Below are 21,887 nucleotides of genomic sequence, written 5' to 3' on the forward strand. Positions count from 1 at the left end.
AAAGTAATGGGACAATTGGTTTCTCAGCTATTCCATGGCCAGGAGTGTGTTATTCCCTCATTATCCCAATTACAATGAGCAGATAAAAGGTCCAGAGTTAATTTCAAGTGTGCTATTTGCATTTGGAATCTGTTGCTGTCAACTCAAGATGAGATCCAAAGAGCTGTCACTATCAGTGAAGCAAGCCATCATTAGGCTGAAAATATAAAACAAACCCATCAGAGAGATAGCAAAAACAGGTGTGGCCAAAACTGTTTGGAACATTCTTAAACAGAAGGAACGCACCGGTGAGCTCAGCAACACCAAAAGACCCGGAAGACCACGGAAAACAACTGTGGTGGATGACCAAAGAATTCTTTCCCTGGTGAAGAAAACACCCTTCACAACAGTTGGCCAGATCAAGAACACTCTCCAGGAGGTAGGTGTATGTGTGTCAAAGTCAACAATCAAGAGAAGACTTCACCAGAGTGAATACAGAGGGTTCACCACAAGATGTAAACTATTGGTGAGCCTCAAAAACAGGAAGGCCAGATTAGAGTTTGCCAAACGACATCTAAAAAAGCCTTCACAGTTCTGGAACAACATCCTATGGACAGATGAGACCGTGATCAACTTGTACCAGAGTGATGGGAAGAGAAGAGTATGGAGAAGGAAAGGAACTGCTCATGATCCTAAGCATACCACCTCATCAGTGAAGCATGGTGGTGGTAGTGTCATGGCGTGGGCATGTATGGCTGCCAATGGAACTGGTTCTCTTGTATTTATTGATGATGTGACTGCTGACAAAAGCAGCAGGATGAATTCTGAAGTGTTTCGGGCAATATTATCTGCTCATATTCAGCCAAATGCTTCAGAACTCATTGGACGCTTCACAGTGCAGATGGACAATGACCCAAAGCATACTGCAAAAGCAACCAAAGAGTTTTTTAAGGGAAAGAAGTGGAATGTTAAGCAATGGCTGAGTCAATCACCTGACCTGAATCCGACTGAGCATGCATTTCACTTGCTGAAGACAAAACTGAAGGGAAAATGCCCCAAGAACAAGCAGGAACTGAAGACAGTTGCAGTAGAGGCCTGACAGTGCATCACCAGGGATGCAACCCAGCGTCTGGTGATGTCTATGCGTTCCAGACTTCAGGCTGTAATTGACTGCAAAGGATTTGCAACCAAGTATTAAAAAGTAAAAGTTTGATTTATGATTATTATTCTGTCCCATTACTTTTGGTCCCTTAACAAGTGGGAGGCACATATGCAAACTATTGTAATTCCTACACCGTTCACCTGATTTGGATGTAAATACCCTCAAATTAAAGCTGACAGTCTGCAGTTAAAGCACATTTTGTTTGTTTCATTTCAAATCCATTCTGGTGGTGTATAGAGCCAAAAAGTTTAGAATTGTGTCAATGTCCCAATATTTATGGACCTGACTGTATATACACACATATACATACACATATATATATATATATATATATATATATATATATATATATATATACATACATACTTTTTTTTTTTAAAATAATACATTCTACAGCTTCACGCTGTGAGACTTGTAGGAACAACTCTCTTCTGCACTCCTGTTTTATTTTGATGAAAGATACATCAATGGCACCCCAACCCCACTAGCAGATCTGATAGCATCTTGCAGGGAAAAAATTGATATGTGTACTGTTCTTGCAAAAGCGAAGGAAAGTCTAATGAATTCTTTTTACTGCACCGTAATGATCTGATGGAGAAGTCGACGCACAAATTAAACAACAGCCTACCTGTTCTAGCTATGCTTAGGAATGGGGCCAACTCTTTTTTTTTATTGATTTAACCTTTACAGGAATGCCACACATCCTCAGAGAGAAACCCCCTCAATGTAGAAAAAAAAAAAAGTTGTGATACACCTTGGCCAAATGCTGTACAAATTATTTACCCAGAGATTGCCCTCCCCAGTAGTGTCATCTAGACAAGGATCAGTAGGCAGTACTCAAGAAATGCAAGAGAATAGGCATTGTTATGTCATCTGCTACGCAATTAGAATATTCTGAACAGCAAGAATTTAGGATATATACAGAGAAAGGTTGTGGGAACATGTTTTTTTGTTTTGTTTTGCTTGTTTTGTTTTGTTTTTTTACATCAACAAGTAAAATCAGATAGGTCAGATGCAAAAAGTGTGATTTTTCTTTTCTTGAAATATCTGAATGTGAAAACTCTAAACTATGGTTGAAAAAATATAGTGTAGATCATATTCAAGAATGTAATTTTTAACTCAAAAAGAGTCCCTTCTATTGCTCTCAGCCTCCTTCAAATCGCCAGCAGACTAATATAATATTCATATGTTCCTCATATGCATCAGAGAAGAACAAAAACCCGCATAGTGTAAAACAGCCAATATTATACTTTATTCCATAAGACAGGTACTGATAAAATGAATGTAGAAACAAATAGAGAACGCTGCACCTCCAGGAGTCGACAGGCGTGATGACATCACCAATTAAGCCCCGCCCAGTGTGTTTCATTGGCAATGGACAGCACCAGGGGATCAATCAGGAGCGTTATATTGGTGTACTGGCGGTTTTTATCTTATGCGGACCTGATGCCTGGGTGCTATTACTGGTTGCAATTAGGGGCTTGGTGAAGAGGAATGAAGGAGATCAACTACCCACTGTCTGTACTATTTTAAAGGGTAAACTTCACCTTTTGCAACCTGTTACACCCATATACAGGATGCAACATGTAACATATTACAGATGCAGCTGCCACCCCCATCTCCTACCCCCACCCCTGATCCCTCATTTTGACAGCAAGCGAGGGATCTTCTCCCCCAGCTCACTGTAAGAATTTAAGAAAAACATGGCCGTACAGGACTCCTCCGGCACATAAGCGTTATCCATTCACAGAGTTGCATGAATGTGAAAACTACAAGTACAGACATCCTTTGCGACTATCAGCTTGTGGATCTCAATGAACTACTATAGACTGTTAGGGGCTCCAGGTAGTGTATTCCTGTCATTGTGCAACTGCCTGCCTGCAAGAGGTACGAGTGCAATGTGTTGCAGGCTCATAGTAAAAAAAAAGATAATAAATGCACATTTTGTTTCACCTGCAAAAAAGAAGTGCATTTCTTGTTCTGGGTTTTTTTTAAAAGGTGAACTTGTCTTTTAAAGATTACTTACCTGCCGTTTTATTTAGCACCCTGGTTGTTTGGACTTTATTCACGTTCACTTTGTGCACATGGTGTTTCACAATTCTTGTTGGCGAATTTAATTTTTGTTTGATTGTAAGTGGATGCACCCCTATAGTCATTCACAATTTCTTTCATCTCTGTATATCACCTGAGGCCAGTCACTTCACTGGGTATATGTAAGGGTTTACAACCACTTTAAGGACTAAAATTTGGAAAAGTACTATGAACTACCAAGTTAGCTTTCTGTGGCAACATGTCAGAAATTAAACGAGATGCCTGGTAAGGAACCATTTGTATGTAAAATTCTAACAACACACAAGTCCATTATCTCCCAAAAAAACAACACCCATTTCTTGGACAAAAAATTATTTTTCCTGCCGAAACCCGGCTCAAATTGCAGACCATTCCTTCATAGTTGGCAAAAATCAAGCCATGGGTGGCCCTTTCAGCACCACTCAGTTCAACAAACTTTGACCTGGAAACTAAAGGAGCAGGGCCAAAAATTCTCTGCTGAACAATGACTGCAGCCAATCAGATGCAGTCACCATTCCAGTATTCTAACAGCCGAGGGTGCAGTGGCTATCAGATTACAAAAGAAGTATCAATAGGTCAAAGAGAATGCCAAATGAAAAATCCTTAGGAGTCCAAAGTATTTTTGCTTTTTGTAGCAAGTTTGCTGCATTTACTGTAAACACCAAAAATGGCTGCTCATCTGTCTGCTTAGGAGTATTGTTGAGTCTATGTACAATCTGCCATTTCACTCATCCCTGATGAAGGGGGGATTGTGTGCCTCGGAAACACGTTGTCTGTCCTTAGCCCTGCTTATTATAACCAGTTGAACAATAAAACACTTTGAACCCCTGAGGAATGAAATGAAAGAAACAAACCTTAAAGGCTAAGTTCAGCTTTCTGAACAAATAAGAGCCCATTCACACTAGAAACTGCACATCTACTGCGTGTTTTTTCTTTGGACATGAGCAGGTCTTTGATCCACAATTGCATGTAGGTGACATATGTTTATCTATCTGCAGTTCAGCTGATGCATGTGCAGTACGGGCCACTAGTGCTCTGGTGCTGTGTCCAGCTGACACATGCAGTACGCGCCACTAGTGCTCTGGTGCTGTGCTCTGCTAATGCATGTACAGTATTGGCCACTAGTGCTCTGGTGCTGTGTTCTGCTGACACATGTACAGTATTGGCCACTAGTGATGTGATGCTGTGTTCTGCTGACACATGTGCAGTACAGGCCACTAGTGCTCTGGTGCTGTGTTTTGCTGACACACGTGCTGTACGGGCAACTAGTGCTCTGGTGCGGTGTTCTGCCAACGCATGTGCAGTAAGGGCCAGTAGTGCTCTGGTGCGGTGTTCTGCCAACGCATGTGCAGTAAGGGCCAGTAGTGCTCTGGTGCTATGTTCTGCTGACGCATGTGCAGTAAGGGCCAGTAGTGCTCTGGTGCTGTGTTCTGCTGACGCATGTGCAGTACGGGCCACTAGTGCTCTGGTGCTGTGTTCTGCTGACGCATGTGCAGTACGGGCCACTAGTGCTCTGGTGCTGTGTTCTGCTGACGCATTTGCAGTACGTGTCACTAGTGCTCTGGTGCTGTGTTCTGCTGACGCATTTGCAGTACGTGTCACTAGTGCTCTGGTGCTGTGTTCTGCTGACGCATGTGCAGTACGGGCCACTAGTGCTCTGGTGCTGTGTTCTGCTGACGCATTTGCAGTACGTGTCACTAGTGCTCTGGTGCTGTGTTCTGCTGACGCATTTGCAGTACGTGTCACTAGTGCTCTGGTGCTGTGTTCTGCTGATATACACAGTAAGTGCTGTGTTGTGTTAACCTACTCACATGAAATAACAGAAGCACTGCAAGTAAGTTATGCTGTGTGTCACATAGGAAGGAAATGGTCAGTTTCTGAGGGTGTCAGGCACCTAAAGCTGAATTCCAGGCAAACATCTAAATGCACAGATTTTTATTTGCCTATCTAGTCCTAAAATATATACATACCTGCCACTTTCTTTGTCAAGGTTAAGAATCAAAGTGATGTTATCCCCCTCAGCCTGTGACTGGACAGATAAGGATATCAGCAGACTGATCAGGTCATCTCTCTGCTCACTGTAATCACTATGCTATGTGTCAGCATATTTGCATGCACCACACCTGACTGGCACCCAGTTATGCCCCTCCTTCTCCCAGTATGTGGGATGCTGTAGAGGGGATTCATATCAAGGCAAATTCATTTACTTACATTTTCAACTTTAAAAAAAAATACAATAATAAACATGGCTGATTAATTTGTGCCTTGTAGTATGCATGAAGTTCAGCTTTAGTTGCATATTAGCTGCATCAATATGAAAGAAAATGTGTGAAATCAAACTTGTGACCACACACCTACAATCATGTATTAGAGTAGGCCAGGTTGTACTTCATCAACAAGTTCAAGGGTAGCTGCCTGGGAGGGGGCATGCCTACTGACAAAATGAACACAGCCATGCTTTAATCACCCTTTTCGCTCATTATGGTACAGATTACTCCTCCCCACCTTCTTCATGCTATTTTTTATTTTTTAAGAACACTACTTTAACATGTCCAGCCTCGTACGCCTGGGTTTCTTGACTAGGCGAAAATGACAGCATGCAGCCTCAAGGGAATGTATTGCTATGGCTATTTTAGTGATTTTTTTAATAACATAAATATATGGAATAATGCATTTTGGTTACCATATATTCTTTTAAGAAGCTAGGCTTCCCCTATTCATATTCTAATTAACCTGTTTGGTTTCATGGAGCTCATAGAACAGGGAGGTAATGTTGCCAGACACCTGCCCTCCAAAACTATTTGTGTTCAGCACATGGCTGTGTTCAAGCCCTTTGTTCCCTACCCCTAATTCCTGCCAACACCACTTTCTGTTACATGAGCACCATAAAACCAAATGGGTAATCAGCATATGAATAAGAGGAAGCCCAGCTTCTGAAAACAAAACATAACTAAAATGTGTTATTTCATATATGTATGCTATACAAAATTACTAAAATAGCCATAGTTGCCCACATGCATCCCAGGAGGATTAGGAGCAATCTACAACACACTGCGCATGCGCCACATTGCATAATCTGGGGAAAGGGGGAGGGTGGATGCAAGAACCAAGAAGAGACAGCCGGCTTCCAACCTAAATAATGTATATGGCAGTGTGGGACCAAGTGTGCAGTGGCAAAACAGTGGGTTAAGCAGGAAAGTGCGCTGTAATAAGTTAATGCAATCCACATTAAGGTCAAAATTACAAATCCTTCTTTTTTTTTTTTTCCCCCATTTCTGATCATTTTTTTTTTGCAGGCTACATAAAAATTAAATCAAACAAAGAAAAACGTCAGTAATTTCAGACAGCTACAATCCATCTAAAATGAACACATTATCTAACCTGTTCACTTGCTTTTCCAGGCATCTCAAAAAAACATATTGGAAGCGACAGAATAATGTTCCTGTGCAGTTTGATTTTTGTAAGATGCGACTAGAAAAGCAAATCAGGCACCTTTATGTCTACATGTGGATGGATGGAATCTGTTTATGCAAACACAAATGCTTATTAATGCCACCCACCCTACAAAAGAAATACTATTTTCTCATTGCCACAACTGACACGGTGATGAAGGGTCTGTGTCCTTGCAGCGTCCCTTGCATCTGGGGGGCAAGAAAAGTGTAAAGTGTATACCTAGTCTAACAATTTCAGAAGAAATCCATTCCATGGTAATCTAGAAATATCCCATACAGATCACAAAAAAAAAAAGAAGAACAACTCGCTCACATAACGGGTCGTCTTCATCCAGCGTGATGAACAGAGCAAGCAGCTTAGGTGGCGGAATCCAACTGTCAAAGAGTTAACGCAGGAATGTGATTCAGTGCTTAGGACAGGCAGTACTTCCAATAGGAAACAGCAAGGCTCCAAGGGGCAGTAAATGCATTGCGTAGTTTACAATGTCACATAATCAATCCTTTTATTCACGCTACACTCCAGCACCACCGCGGTGTCAAAAGTGCCTTTCACAATCCCTCCGTTTGTAGATATCAGAAAGAAAACCTCAGGGTAAGCCAGAGAGACATAAAAGGTAAATCGGCATGCACATACTGGTGGAGCTCTTCGGGCTGCACTTCTAGCCGGGTATATCAAGGCAAATATTACTGAAATGGAGTAAGTTTGGAGGTCATTGCCAGGGCATATCAATGTAGAGGAAGTCAAGCCCTGCATGTTTTCATCGTCTACAGCAATCCTTACCTCTAATGTGACTTATCTTCTATGTTTCTGTTCTGCGACTTGATAAAAGTGGCACTAAGGGCCCAATCAGACGGGTGGCTGGACTGCAGCCTTCAGACGAGGCTAAACCCTACAACTGGATGCAGCAGCACTGTGTGCTATGGCTGCATACAAACTGGATGACTAGCTGCGTCCAGCCACAAGCGCCAGTCCTAGATGTATACTGCATTCAGGCCCTGTAGGGGTGTGTATAATATATTATACACATATACACAGCACTGTGCAAAAGTCTTCGGCAGGTGTGAAAAAATACTATAAATTATGTTTTTGGAAATAGAAGTGTTAAAATGGTTGTAAAGCTTTGTTTTTGGGGGGTTTTTTATAACAAATTTGTCATACTTACCTGCTCTGTGTAATGGTTTTGCACAGAGCAGCCCCAGTCCTCCTCTTGTCAAGTACCCTGCCAGCACTCTTGGCTCCTCCTCAGCAAGTGCTCCCAGAACAAGCATGCTCCCGAGCCAGCCCTGTATGTCCATAAGACATACAGAGTGAGGCTCAGCCCCGCTCCCTCCTAATGGCTCCTACTGCTGTGTCTCAGCCAATGGGCAGAGGGAGACCCAAGGCTCTCATGCACAGCCCTGGATTGCGATCAAGCTCAGGTAAGTATTAGGGAGTGCTAAGGGGGGAGCTGCACATTAGAATACATGAAAGTAAAAAACACCTTCAGCCTTTAGAACCACTTTAATAGTTTATTTTTATCAATTAACAAATTGGAAAGTAAATGAACAGAAGAGAAATCCAAATCAAATCAATATTTGGTGTGACTACCCTTTGCCTTCAAAACAGCATCAAATTTTCTAAGTACACTTACACACAGTTTTGAAGGAACTCAACAGGTAGACTGTTCCAAACATCTTGCAGAACTAACCACAGATCTTCTGTGGATGTAGGCTGCCTTAAATTATTTGGTCTCTTCATGTAATCCCAGAGAGATTCCATGATGATTCCATGAGGCTAGGGCTCTGTGGGGGCCACCCATCACTTCCAGCACCCCTTGTTCTTCTTTACACTGAAGATAGTATTTGAGGCAGCCTACATCCACAGAAGATCTGTGGTTAGTTATTCAAGATACATTGGAAGAACCTACCTGCTGAGTTTCTTCAAAAACTTTGCGCAAGTGTATCTAGCGGAATTGAAACGGTGAAGGGTGGTCACACCAAATATTGTTTGGAGTTTCTCTTCCATTTTATTAATTGAAAAAAAATGAACACTTATATTTATGAAAGGATTATATATTTTTTTTCAATAAAATGTACACTAATTCCTCAGAGATTAGCATCAGAAAGATTACAGTGTATATGATATTCTCTCTAGATCAGCAATAAATCAGTGCTGTCGGCTCTAAAACCATTTTTTTCAGCTTTGGATAGAGTCAATAAGGGTTCTAACCTCTGCTAGGTTTTGACTTCTATGGCACACTAGTTCAAATGACGGTTGTCAAGAGTGTGATTTTTAATGACTAGAATAGCTTTAGAACATCTCATGCTAAGGAAAGGGAATGTATAGCCTCGAGGCTCATGGTAACCGTTTCCTCCCGTATGACTAATGGTAACTCATTACAGTTCACATTACTAGCAACTTTCTATAAGCTTCATTTATTTATCATCAAGATGGGAGGTGCAGTTACAGAGTTTTAAAAGAGCAAGCTTTAGGGCTTTCATCCTAAACCTATTTAATAACTCAGCAACCTAGAAATAAGTGGGTATGGCTGGAGTTTCAGCTTCACTAGCTGCATAACTGTTCCAGTAAAGTCACCCCTAAGCAATAAAAAGGCAATAGAAAGAGTGAAAGTCCTAGAGATTGCACCATTAAATACAAGCCATAAATGTTGACAGGTTCCGTGTAAGAAAAAGGAAAATCCCTCTTTAAGGTCATTCAGATCTTTTAGATTACCGTCGATGAAAAATATACTTTCCTGTAGGCCCCTCACCTTTCCATTGGATATGAACGATATGGATGTGACATTTGTGACACGTGTATCAGTTCAGATTTTTCCTCCGTAGAATGAACAGACCTATGTAAAGCGGATGTAACAAGGCTCGTGCTCTGCCTCTACCCTCCACCTTTATTACGGTTAGTAAAAGCGGACTTGAGCGCAAACTTATGGACCTGAATGGAACCTACCCATAGGCTGTCCATTTTGATTCATGTAATCACCGGTCAAAAGACAAACAGACTGCCCATGTGAAAGGGTCCTTATTGTTAAATATCACTGAAAATTCCGTAGTAGTATTTTATAGAATACGTTTATACAATCTTTACTGTTATCTCACACTATATCAAAGTATGCTCCACACTCCCACCTCTCAGACTATTAGTCAATGAGGGTCAATGAGGTGGAGGTGGAGTCAAGTTTAATAAAAAAAGAAAAAGTAAATATTCTGAGACACTTTATGAATGACCTTCACTTCCATAGACACCTCCACTTTGCCATTACAGTAGTTGCGCAGTGTAATCGGTTTTGGAGAGGTTCGGTTTGGGGAGGTGGAGCGACATCCAGTCTGGTGTGTCGCTCAGTGGTGTGTGATTCGGGCAGAGACTGAGGGGGTGAGGTGGGGGGTTGAGAGGGGTTGGGCTCCGTTTCCTCCACCCCCCTCTGCCAATCCCTCCACTGGCTTCCAATTGCGCAACGGATCAAATTCAAAATCCTAACAGTGACGTACAAAGCCGTCCACCATACTGCCCCGAACTACATCACTGACCTAATATCCCAGTACCGCCCAGCACGCACACTCCGCTCCTCACAAGACCTCCTTCTCTCTAGTTCCCTGGTCTCCTCCTCCCATGCCCGCCTCCAGGACTTCTCCAGGGTGTCACCCATCCTCTGGAACTCCCTGCCCCAACCCATCAGATTATCACCTACTCTCCTCTCCTTTAGGCGCACCCTGAAAACCCACCTCTTCAGGGAAGCCTACCCCACCCCCTGCTAACTTGCCGACCTCCTCCACTCTTCCTACCACTCCATCCCCCACAGCTATCTCCTCCTGTGCCACCATCCCCTCCATCCTAGATTGTAAGCTCGAAAGAGCAGGGCCCTCGATCCCCTCATGTTTTGCATTGTATTGGTATTGTTCTGTCACATGTTCTGTCCCCCTTTGTAATGTACAGCGCTGAGCAAACTATCGGCGCTTTATAAATACTGTATAATAATAATAGTCGAATATGAAGCACAATTAGTCCCCATGTACATGGGACACTTCTGAATGATGGAAACTGACTGCTGGAAAACATTGATTAAAAAGCATCTGTTTAGCTGCATTTGCATACCGCGTTTATGAGCATTTGCGTTTAGAAGCGTTTTTTAAAGATAACCTCAGGAGACCCACCCAAACTGCCCAGAATGCACTGAAAAACAGAAAAAAATAACTATTTCAGACAATTTGAGAGAAATAGAGAGAGCAGAAGCAGAGAGCAGTATGTGTTGAGATTAGCTGTATTTTTTATTTTTTTTGTGTTGGATGTGTTCCAGCTCATTTCTGTGCAGAAATTATTGCAGCAGTGTCTAACATTTTCTTTCATGCGAAACCTCAAAGTATGGTGTACCAGGTCCATTTGAGCACCGGGAAAACGCTTTGCATGCATTTTTCATGATGAAAAAAGGCCCTGAAAGAGTTAAAAAAAAATTTCAAACGCAAACGCTTATAAAACGCAGTTAGCCACGTTTAGCCATGTTTACAAGCATTTGCGTTTGAAACGCTGATAAAATCTACTGTTGAACGCAAGTTTTCTGCGTTCAAAAAAACGACTGTAAACTCAACTCCCTGTAAACGACTGTAAACGACAATGTGTACATGGACACATAGGAAAACATTAGGGAGAGTTCAGGGGCTGCTGAAAAAAATGCAGAAAAGCTCCTAAATGTGAGTTTATCAGCTGCAGTATACATGAGCCCTAAGACCCAGTGCATTCAGTAATCAGCAATCGGTAACAGAACTAGTCCAACACCTGCCCTCGACTCTTCCTCTACAATACAATGTGAGGACACTTGTGATAAAAGATGTGTCTGGTTCTTAGCTACAGTCAGGTCCATAAATATTGGGACATCTACACAATTCTAAAATTTTTGGCTCTATACACCACCACAATGGATTTGAAATGAAACGAACAAGATGTGCTTCAACTGCAGACTGTCAGCTTTAATTTGAGGGTATTTACATCCAAATCAGGTGAACGGTGTAGGAGGTACAACAGTTTGCATATGTGCCTCCCACTTGTTAAGGGACCAAAAGTAATGGGACAGAATAATAATCATATATCAAACTTTCACTTTTTAATACTTGGTTGCAAATCCTTTGCAGTCAATTACAGCCTGAAGTCTGGAACGCATAAACATCACCAGACGCTGGGTTTCATCCCTGGTGATGCTCTGCCAGGCCTCTACTGCATCTGTCTTCAGTTCCTGCTTGTTCTTGGGGCATTTTCCCTTCAGTTTTGTCTTCAGCAAGTGAAATGCACGCTCAATCGGATTCAGGTCAGGTGACTGACTTGGCCATTGCATAACATTCCACTTCTTTCCCTGAAAAAACTCTTTGGTTGCTTTTGCAGTATGCTTTGGGTCATTGTCCATCTGCACTGTGAAGCGGCGTCCAATGAGTTCTGAAGCATTTCGCTGAATATGAGCAGATAATATTGCCCGAAACACTTCAGAATTCATCCTGCTGCTTTTGTCAGCAGTCACATCATCAATAAATACAAGAGAACCAGTTCCATTGGCAGCCATACATGCCCACGCCATGACACTACCACCACCATGCTTCACTGATGAGGTGGTATGCTTAGGATCATGAGCAGTTCCTTTCCTTCTCCATACTCTTCTCTTCCCATCACTCTGGTACAAGTTGATCTTGGTCTTATCTGTCCATAGGATGTTGTTCCAGAACTGTGAAGGCTTTTTTAGATGTCGTTTGACAAACTCTAATCTGGCCTTCCTGTTTTTGAGGCTCACCAATGGTTTCCATCTTGTGGTGAACCCTCTGTATTCACTCTGGTGAAGTCTTCTCTTGATTGTTGACTTTGACACACATACACCTACCTCCTGGAGAGTGTTCTTGATCTGGCCAACTGTTGTGAAGGGTGTTTTCTTCACCAGGGAAAGAATTCTTCGGTCATCCACCACAGTTGTTTTCCGTGGTCTTCCGGGTCTTTTGGTGTTGCTGAGCTCACCAGTGCGTTCCTTCTTTTTAAGAATGTTCCAAACAGTTGTTTTGGCCACGCCTAATGTTTTTGCTATCTCTCTGATGGGTTTGTTTTGTTTTTTCAGCCTAATGATGGCTTGCTTCACTGATAGTGACAGCTCTTTGGATCTCATCTTGAGAGTTGACAGCAACAGATTCCAAATGCAAATAGCACACTTGAAATGAACTCTGGACCTTTTATCTGCTCATTGTAATTGGGATAATTAGGGGATAACACACACCTGGCCATGGAACAACTGAGAAGCCAATTGTCCCATTACTTTTGGTCCCTTAAAAAGTGGGAGGCACATATGAAAACTGTTGTAATTCCTACACCGTTCACCTGATTTGGATGTAAATACCCTCAAATTAAAGCTGACAGTCTGCAGTTAAAGCAGATCTTGTTCGTTTCATTTCAAATCCATTGTGGTGGTGTATAGAGCCAAAAATGTTAGAATTGTGTCGATGTCCCAATAGTTATGGACCTGACTGTATGTCATCATAGTGCAGGAAGGAGCATTTCCACTGTGCAATGTATTTTAAAAAGTGGTACTAAGTCCACAACAGTATAATCAGTCTGTATATGCAGTAAAGCATGCCTGTAATACTCACTGTGGAGCTTAAGGGGTTAACTCTCTGCATTGTGTAAAAAGGATGTTTGATCCTGTCTTCTCTGATCCTCCCCTTCTTCCATTGTCCCCTGACTTATCTCCTGATAATACAGAGTCTTTGGAGTCACTCTGCACATGCTCAGTATAGTGCGTATGTGCTAAAGATTTTTTTTTTCCTTTGGGAGAGTGTATGTGATCAGCACAGTGCCAATCAGCAATGTCCAGACAGAGGATCAGGGGTCATGCAGCCTCATAGGACAGTCACAGGAGAAAGAAAACTCCTCCTACAAGCATCAACCAGCGCTCTGACACTGATAGAAGTCACAAGACTACTATATACTGCTGATGAGAAAAGGTATTTAACAGTTTATATTTGCTAAAATAATTGCATTTCCATGTCCTGTGTACTGTAGGAGACAAGATAAAGAGAATGCAGGGTCCTGGGTTTAGTAACACTTTAAAGGCAATTCCAAGCAAAAAGGGTCAAACATTACAACATGCAGAGGCATAGGAGTATTAGGAGATGGAAAGCTGCCTTTGACTTTAAGGCTTCCTCCTTAACCCCACAGAAAAGGCTGTATTACTTAAACTGCATTGTGGTCATGTTATTTTACCTGCTGAAATGCAAACACTGCTTGTTGGAGTTCTTTAAATGTCTGCATGAAATAATGAATTTCTCCGCTGCTTCCATCGTGAAGTAATAGAGAACGGCTAAGTCGAAGCCTGCTACAGTAATAACAGGGAGGTCGGGACAATCCCTCGCTCTAACTTGTTAACAAAGGTCTGATGAAAGCTCCCCAAGTTTCTGCATAATTCTTCTGCAGATGGAGCAGCCAGGAGCTCTCACACATCCAAACTTCCTCTGAGAAATACAGAAAAAACGAATTAATGGTTGTGTTCTAGGTCCATATGTTTGCATGCCTTGAATAAAGAACAAGCCGCACTATTTATTCATATATTAACTGTAATCACTTACCTAATGTGTTTTTACATGGTCTTAATTTTTGAAAATTGCTAACATGCGTTGTTTTCTGTATGGAGGCCTGCTATAAATTGTGGCCTACCACCAATGTGAATATCTGGCTTTCACCGAAAATTTGGGGATAATGAAGAACAATAGTTTTCCTGCTGTGATGCTGGGACGCTTGTGCACATGTAAGGTCTTCACAAACGGGTGTCCATGAATGCGTAAGGCAGCCCAGGTAACCAAAATGCCCAAATACCAGCAGAACTTTTTTCTATAGAAATCAATACTGCAGACTTAACTGCAATTACACAAGGCAATGTTGTAGCAGTTGCCACCATTGTAGGCAGTATTTTACTGTATGCCATGCTGTGTGAGGATGTTGAGCCCAGCTTAGCCGCCTCAGCTCACAAGAAGAGGATGGGGGGCGTCATATCACCCAGAAGTGGACTGGCAATCAGTGGAAGACAACCACAGTGAGCAGCAAAGAAAAGCTGAGTAGTACATTAACCTCCCTGGCGGTATGATTATTTCAGATTTTTGGTGCTGAAAGCGGTACCATTTTTTTGCATGGAAATATGTATTTTTTTTATTGTAGGCCTGTAATTTAGGAATAACTCCCTGAAATCTGTCCGAACAAGAGTCTAGTAAACATCCCGGGTATGATAAAACTTGAAACACAAAATCATAAATTATAATTTAATAAATGATCATAAAAAATAATAATATAATAATAATAAATTTAATGCAATAATATAATCAAACCAAAAACACTGAAATTTGAAATATAGCGCCAAGTTCGCACATCACTGAGCAAAGTCACAAAATCATTTTCAGTGTCTGATGACGAATTTCCCCACGAATCATTATCACTCAATTCTGCAAGTGGTTCTGATTTACTATCACTGTTCTCTAGCCGGTCTAAACCCGCTTTTGACCTAAAGGGACGCTTTTTGGACGCCATGGACTTTTCTAAGTTTCTAGGCAGGGCACAGGACAAAGCACTCGGGACAAAATGTATGTGAAAGGCTTTGATACAGCATTTTTTTTCTATGAAATAATCGTTTTAAAAAAAATTTCATTTTTTTTAAATTTTCAAATTTGCCGCCGGCTCCCGTACGTCCCGACGTCACAGGGACCGGAACACGGAAGCCAGATGCCGGCATCGGCCGGCGGAGGTGGCCGGGGACGCTGCAGGGAACGCATCGCGGGAGCGAAGGACAAGGTAAGCGCTGTAGGGAATCCCTGAGCAACGCCGCATGGTAAGCCCGAGTGTAGCTCAGGGTTACCGCTTTTGGTACTGAAATTTTACCCCGAGCTACACTCAGGAATACCGCCAGGGAAGTTAAAGTGTTACTAAACCCCAGACCCTGCATTCGCTATATCTGGTCTCCCAGGACCCTGCATTCGCTATATCCGGTCTCCCCAGACCTTGCATTCGCTATATCTGGTCTCCCAGGACCCCGCATTCGCTATATCCGGTCTCCCAGGACCCCGCATTCGCTATATCCGGTCTCCCAGGACCCTGCATTCGCTATATCTGGTCTCCCAGGACCCTGCATTCGCTATATCCGGTCTCCCAGGACCCTGCATTCGTTATATCCGGTTTCCCAGGACCCTGCATTCGCTATATCTGGTCTCCCAGGACCCTGCATTCACTATATCTGGTTTCCCCGGACCCTGCATTCACTATATCTGGTCTCCCCGGACCCTGCATTCACTATATCCGGTCTCCCAGGACCCTGCATTCGCTATATCCGGTCTCCCAGGACCCTGCATTCGCTATATATGGTTTCCCCGGACCCTGCATTCACTATATCTGGTCTCCCAGGACCCTGCATTCACTATATACGGTCTCCCAGGACCCTGCATTCGCTATATACGGTCTCCCAGGACCCTGCATTCGCTATATCCGGTCTCCCAGGACCCTGCATTCGCTATATCCGGTCTCCCAGGACCCTGCATTCGCTATATCCGGTCTCCCCAGACCTTGCATTCGCTATATCTGGTCTCCCAGGACCCTGCATTCGCTATATCCGGTCTCCCAGGACCCCGCATTCGCTATATCCGGTCTCCCAGGACCCCGCATTCGCTATATCTGGTCTCCCAGGACCCTGCATTCGCTATATCTGGTCTCCCAGGACCCTGCATTCGCTATATCCGGTCTCCCAGGACCCTGCATTCGCTATATCCGGTCTCCCAGGACCCTGCATTCGCTATATCTGGTCTCCCAGGACCCTGCATTCACTATATCTGGTTTCCCCGGACCCTGCATTCACTATATCTGGTCTCCCAGGACCCTGCATTCACTATATCCGGTCTCCCAGGACCCTGCATTCGCTATATCCGGTCTCCCAGGACCCTGCATTCGCTATATCCGATCTCCCAGGACCCTGCATTTGCTATATCCGGTCTCCCACAGTACACACAACATAGAAATGCAATTATTTTAGTAAATATAAACTGCTAAATACCTTTTCTCATCAGCAGTCTTGTGACTTCTGTGTCCAGCCGAGCACTGGTTAAAGCTTGTAGGAGGAGTTTTCATTCTGCTCTAGGAGGATGCAGAACCAATGACCCCTGTCTCAATAGTGCTCATTGGCCCTGTGCTGATCATATACACTCTCCCAAGGAAAAAAAAAACCTCTCAAGCAATACTCACCAAACTGAGCATGTGCATAGTTACTCCACATGATATGTCTTATCAGGAGATAAGAGGGGAACTCCGGAAGAAGGGGAGGATCAGAGAAGTCAGGATCAAACAGCGTTCTTACACAATGCAGAGGAATAACCCCTTAGGTCCCACAGTGAGTATAACAAGCATGCTTTACTTCATATACAGACTGATATTACTATTGTTGGTTTAGTAACACTTTAAGGCCTCAATCACACAAAGTGTACCTATCTGTACATCTGTGTGGAAGGCCATCTTCACAAGCACTGGATGCACAAGCAGTCCCATTCATTTCTATTGAGACACAGCCACTGCTCCCAATTCGACAGTCATACAGCTGCTTGTCCTCAGATGCAGACACGCACCCGCACCCTGACAGTTGTCAAACTAAGACAAGCGACTGTCTGTGCAGCTGCTGCATCCCAATAGAAATGAATGGGACTGCTTGCATACAGATACATAAAACACCTGTGCATCCCGTGTGGGCGAAGATGGCCCTTCGAATGGGTGTGCGGATAGGTATGCCCTTGTGAATGAGGCCCTATTGGCTACAATAGGTGCTGGACAGGCAAATTCTGAGATGTGAACTCTCACAGGCCATCAATCCATCAGCAACAAGGATTTTAACTGCTAGGAAAAGGGAAGATGCACATCAAGTCTATGTATATAGAGCAGAGAAAGAAGCTCAATACACACACAGAGGTGTCAATAAGGACTATAAAAGGTACTGAAATTCTTCCCCAGTAAATGTGGCATTTTGTTCAAACTGTTAAAGTCTTGTCACAGCATTTTTAAGGCTCCATGCAGACTAGCGTTTTGTTTTTTTGCTTCTAGAAGCTGTTATCAGCATTTTTAGTAACGTTTTTCAAACTTCAGCATTTAAGAGTAAAAGAAAAAATAGTTTTTGTAGAGTATTTGGGTGCATTTTTCCGGCAGAAAAAAAAAAAAAACACTAAATGCTTAACAGTTTTTTTTGTAATTTTTTTTCTACATGTACTGTAAAAAACACTAATAAAACACTAACGCTCCTGCTACTACAAGTCAGCACAAAAACGCTATTATCAGCATTTTTCAATCTTGTACAAAACGTAAGTGTGCATGAAGCCCTACCCGCCAGGCAGTTTGGCAGCAGCTGTTGAAGTCAATGTTTGGCTTGTGGTTACAGAGCATCAATTAAAAAAAAAAAAAAAAAAAAAACGCACGAAAAAAAAATACAGAAAAAACATAGGCATTCAGGAGGAGACCAGATCTCCTTCTGTTGCCCTGCAAACCACCTCTGAAAAGTGATCCACTGTGGGTTGCTTTTCAGAAGTGCAGTAGGGACTACCACCATTGTGAACCTAGCCCTAACAGTTGAAGTCATTATAATACCTCCCAAGTTGCTCCCCTGACCTACCTGTATAGATTTTCTAATAAATCACTTGCTAAACACAATCACATAACACTAAAGACGTCTTCTCACTAGTGTCTATAGCTCTCAGCGTTGTCAAGATGTTGTTGGCTTCACGGTCACATGACCACATAGGAAATCAAAAATTTAGGAAGTATTTAGGAAGTGATTTATAAGAAAATGTATACAGGGAAATCTGAGCAAAGGAGGAGCAACATTAAAGAACATGTAAAACCGACATTTCATATTCCTGATATTTTCCTGCTGTACCATGTACTTGTATGAAAAAGTATCCTGTTCTCTTTGTATAGCTTCCTTTGTGTGAAATCCCTGGTGTACCTGCCAGTCCCTCTGCTTTCCTATTAGAAACGGACCACACTAAGCAGGAGCACAGTGTGGTTAGTTCCCTATCTGTGCTGAGAAGTCAGCATGCTCTCCTCCAATAATCATACTTGTCCTGACACTCCTCCCCCCCCCCTGTTCTTTCCGGCACAGCCATTCACTGGGACGATCAGTGAGCTGTGGTTTCTCCTTCCCCCGCTCTTATGCGGTGAAGAACAGAGGGAATGCGATCACTTATTTGACCTCTTGCCGCCCAGCCAATGGCCGATTGGCGGCCGGCAAAATCCTTCAGCGTTTGCGCGCCTGCAGAGCCGCGCAGTGGAGTGATCTGTCCCCGGCCATGTGCCTCGGACACGGCCGAAGACAGATCTGAGTATCGGCCCCGTTGCCGGTACCATGTGACCTGCTGTGACCAATCACAGCAGGTCACATGACAGTTGTATACAATGGATGGCTTCATTCATGCCATCCATTGTATACTAGTGTCTAGCTGTGAATGGTCACAGCGATCACATGCACAAGCTTGGCCAATCACAGCCCAGCTGTGGCCAAATCACAGCTAAGCACAAAAAAAAAAAAAGCCTGAATGAATCGATGTCATTCAGGTAAATGCTTGCTTATAGCAAAGTAATTCTTTGCTATAAGCAAATTGTGAAAAAAAAATGCTGATCACTTCCCCAAAGTAGTACAATGTTACTATGGTAACATTGTACTACTTTGGTCATAGTGAAATATGAAAAAAAAATCTTAAAAAAAAATGTAATAAAAAATTAAAAAATGTTTTAAAAAATTAAATTTTTTTTTTTCATACTGTCACCAGTCAGTGCCCCTGATCACCGCCATGCCAGTTATATGATGACGCTGTACTGCACTGGTGACAGTATGTAAAAAAAAATAGTGAAAATAATTCTTTTAATTTTTTCATTTTCCGAAAAATTATTACAAAAAAAATACAACTTCAAAAAACTCGCCATGCCTCCTATGAAGTACGTCGGACTGTCTACTCTGCAAAAAGGGGTCATTTGGGGGATATCTGTACTATTCTGACATTCTTGGACCTCAAGAAATTAGATTGGCTGTCAGTACTTCAGGATTGATCAATATTCAGATCTATACCAGAGTTTGTGAACTCTATAACTTTCCTACAAACTAAAAAATACATCCTAATTTGGGTTATTTTCACCAAAGACATGTAGCAGAATACATCTCGGCCTAAATTTATGAAGAACAATTATTTATTTGCAAACTTTTATAACAGAAAGAAAAACGTGGTTTTTTTTCAAAATTTTTGGTCTTTTTTTGTTAATTAAGCAAAAAATAAAAACCCCAGCGGTGATTAAATACCACCAAAAGAAAGCTCTAGTTGTGTGAAGAAAATGATAAAATGTTAGTTTGGGTACAATGTTGTATGACCGCACAATTGTCATTCAAAGTGTGAGAGCGCTGAAACCTGAAAAATGGCCTGGGCAGGAAGGGGGTAAAAGTGCCCTGTATGGAAATGGTTAAAAGAAGGGGGGAAATTGTATTGAGAATGTTTTTATATCTATACACAAATGTTCTGCCTTTATGTTTTAAGCTGAATGGGTAGTTTTACAAGATGAGGGTTTACATCTACCTTGACTGGTATCATTTATTGTGATGCCTTTTCTTCTACTTTAATTTTGGAGGCAGTTTTTGGCATTAGCTGATCCAATGCTGCAGATCATAACAAAATCCTCATGTGCAATTTAAAAATGACAAAATCTCTCTATAACTTAATTTTATTAAACGGAGTTCTTGCATTTACTTTTTATTTGGAAAGAATCATTAAAATGCAGAATTTCCCCATAGAGAATATGTCACGTCCCTTAACCTTAGAAGCCTTTTCATCCGTCAAAGGATCGCACTGACGTCAGGTCACAGATAAGCACATATAAATGGTCCATGTTGTCCTACAGCAGCACCACATGCTGTACATCGGCTTCTGACACGCAAACGGTGTTAACGCGGCAATAATCTTCCACAAAGATCTCGGGGGTATTAGACAGCATACATAAACCTCCTGTCAGGCAGGACCCAACGCTACCGGCAAACACAGGCCGCTCTAATAACTTCACAAAAGGTAAAATCTCAGCCGTAGGGTTTGACGATGTGTTAAGAGTGAATTATGACCCATCTTCAATCCAAAACCCAGATCCCTGCGGCCTGGCCATAAACATCTTGAAAAGAAAACCACCTGTGTGCGTTCGCCTCGACTCGGCTGGAAACAGGTGGAACGGATTGTAAATGATTTCACCCCAGCGGGCCTATCAGTGTTTGTATGAATCATGCCTTAATAGTTCTCTGAATTATAGAATTTCCTCTTCGCATTAACAAGAGGATATTCCAGTGCCTTATCCCTTAAGTGCAGGATAGCAGCTTAGCAGTCGCAGAACGCCGAATTGGTCGCTGCGCACATATTAACCTCTGCATTGCTGTTTCATTGGTGTGTGTGAGGGGGGGGGGGGGGGTGAGATTAATCAATGATAATCTGTAGCCCAGAAAGGCCCATGACAAGGGACACTATAATATCGGATTCTTTTCATTCCAACAATATTCGATAAAGAAGAAAGAAGTATGAAATAAGAGATACAATTTCAATCATTTTCTCCTTTTACTACAAAGATAAAAAGGTTACCCAAATGTAAAGTTCTGTTTGCACCATGTATGTGTAAGAGAATGCACACGTGTTTGACAAGCATCATGTGTAGGGCAGCCTATTCATTTTAATTGGCTAAAGGACAGCACCTCTCTGTGCATATCAGGAAAGCATATGATGTTGCCCACATTCCCAAAACGCACAAATGTGAATACAGCCTAAAACAACCTGCAACTGCTGAGAGTCACAGCCCTGATTTACACAATCAGTATACATTAGGCCCCCTTTCACACGAAGGGTCCCATCAGGTCCGCCTGTCAGTTTTTCAAGTGGACGCGTTTAACATCAAACCAAGGATCACCTGTCAAGTCGCATGGAAGCAGCGGCGGACTGACCATTTGGAAGCCCAGGCACTGCCCGAGGGCCTAGGGTCACTAGGGGGCCCCATGAGATGCCCCTGGTACCTTTTTCATAGGCTTTTTTTTAGTTTGGGCAAGGACACAGGGGCCCCATGATCCCCTATTGCCCGGGGGGCCCCATGAGTTGTCAGTCTGCCCCTGCATGGAAGCCAATATATCACCTTGCTAATTGATTGGACTTTGACCCATAACTAAGTGAAGCTTCCTGAGGAC

The 21,887-nt window shown here is 42.6% G+C and overlaps 2 protein-coding genes across 4 annotated transcripts in view; one reads left to right on the forward strand and one right to left on the reverse strand.

Annotated features, from left to right (window-relative positions):
* The window catches only part of SUPT3H (SPT3 homolog, SAGA and STAGA complex component), a 692,202-nt gene that overhangs the window by 638,069 nt on the left and 32,246 nt on the right, over positions 1-21,887 (reverse strand). The window contains exon 1 of one of the 2 annotated variants that reach the window (XM_089686066.1): positions 6,977-7,090. The exons of the other annotated variant lie outside the window; for it this stretch is intronic. Within the exon in view, the coding sequence (XP_089542192.1) occupies positions 6,977-6,978 (2 nt within the window). The 5' untranslated portion in view covers positions 6,979-7,090. Of the gene's footprint in view, positions 1-6,976; positions 7,091-21,887 lie in introns of those variants that run through there. 2 annotated transcript variants of the gene reach the window in all.
* RUNX2 (RUNX family transcription factor 2) overlaps positions 1-21,887 on the forward strand; it is a 292,530-nt gene that overhangs the window by 43,036 nt on the left and 227,607 nt on the right. The window lies entirely within an intron of this gene.

This window comes from Staurois parvus, unplaced genomic scaffold (genome assembly GCF_062004578.1).
Source record: "Staurois parvus isolate SC_StPar_1 unplaced genomic scaffold, SC_StPar_1.0 ptg000390l, whole genome shotgun sequence".
Taxonomy (NCBI): domain Eukaryota; kingdom Metazoa; phylum Chordata; class Amphibia; order Anura; family Ranidae; genus Staurois; species Staurois parvus.